This window comes from Vigna radiata, chromosome 5 (assembly GCF_000741045.1).
Source record: "Vigna radiata var. radiata cultivar VC1973A chromosome 5, Vradiata_ver6, whole genome shotgun sequence".
Classification (NCBI taxonomy): domain Eukaryota; kingdom Viridiplantae; phylum Streptophyta; class Magnoliopsida; order Fabales; family Fabaceae; genus Vigna; species Vigna radiata.
The window spans coordinates 13,215-13,891 of NC_028355.1; the positions used below are offsets into that span (position 1 = coordinate 13,215).

Here is a 677-nt window from a genome sequence, read left to right on the forward strand (position 1 = left end):
TTTTGTTATATTAATACTCTAACCCTTTTTGCATATATAGAATTAACATTCGTTGCTTTTTTATAATTTTATTTCTACCTCCAATTTAAAGATCTAATGGAAGTGAAAAGTGAGCGTAAAAGTCTTATTTTTCATATCGCGTATAATAACGATATTCTTTTATGTGAAACCATCANTTATAAAAGGTGGATTTTTTTAATACTTTTTTATGCCTGCTTCCGGAATAGCAGGTATGAATACCAACTTTTATACCTGTTATAGACATAATCAGTGTAAAAAGTTGAAATTTTTATACCGATTTTAGAACCGGTGTGAAAAATCAAAAATTTTGTATCCCCTCTCCCTTTATACCCACTCGAAAACAAATATAAGAAGCCCTATTTAACATGGCCCAATACAAAATAGCCCCCATTTAACATGGTCCAATACAAAATAGTCCATAGTATAAAAGAAAAGCGCAGAGACTTAATCTTGCAACTGCATTTCCCAATCCAAAAATAAAAGAATAGAAACAGCACAATTTGTGTTTTGGTTACTCCTCCTCCTTCTCTCCGACAAGTCGCCTGGTCCGTTCTGGGACCTACCCAGCGTAGTCTTCAACGGAATCGTGAAGCCCATTCAAACCCTGGAAATCATAAAACGATTAGGGCTTGGAATTTTTCATTTATTTTCTGCAA

General features: G+C 33.7%; 1 protein-coding gene across 1 annotated transcript in view; it reads left to right on the forward strand.

Annotated features, from left to right (window-relative positions):
* The first annotated feature begins 208 nt into the window (after positions 1–208).
* The window catches only part of LOC106760013 (phosphatidylinositol N-acetylglucosaminyltransferase subunit P-like), a 3,937-nt gene continuing 3,468 nt past the window's right edge, over positions 209–677 (forward strand). The window contains exon 1 of the mRNA XM_014643452.2: positions 209–230. Coding sequence (XP_014498938.1) covers positions 209–230 — 22 coding nt within the window. The remainder of the gene's footprint in view (positions 231–677) is intronic.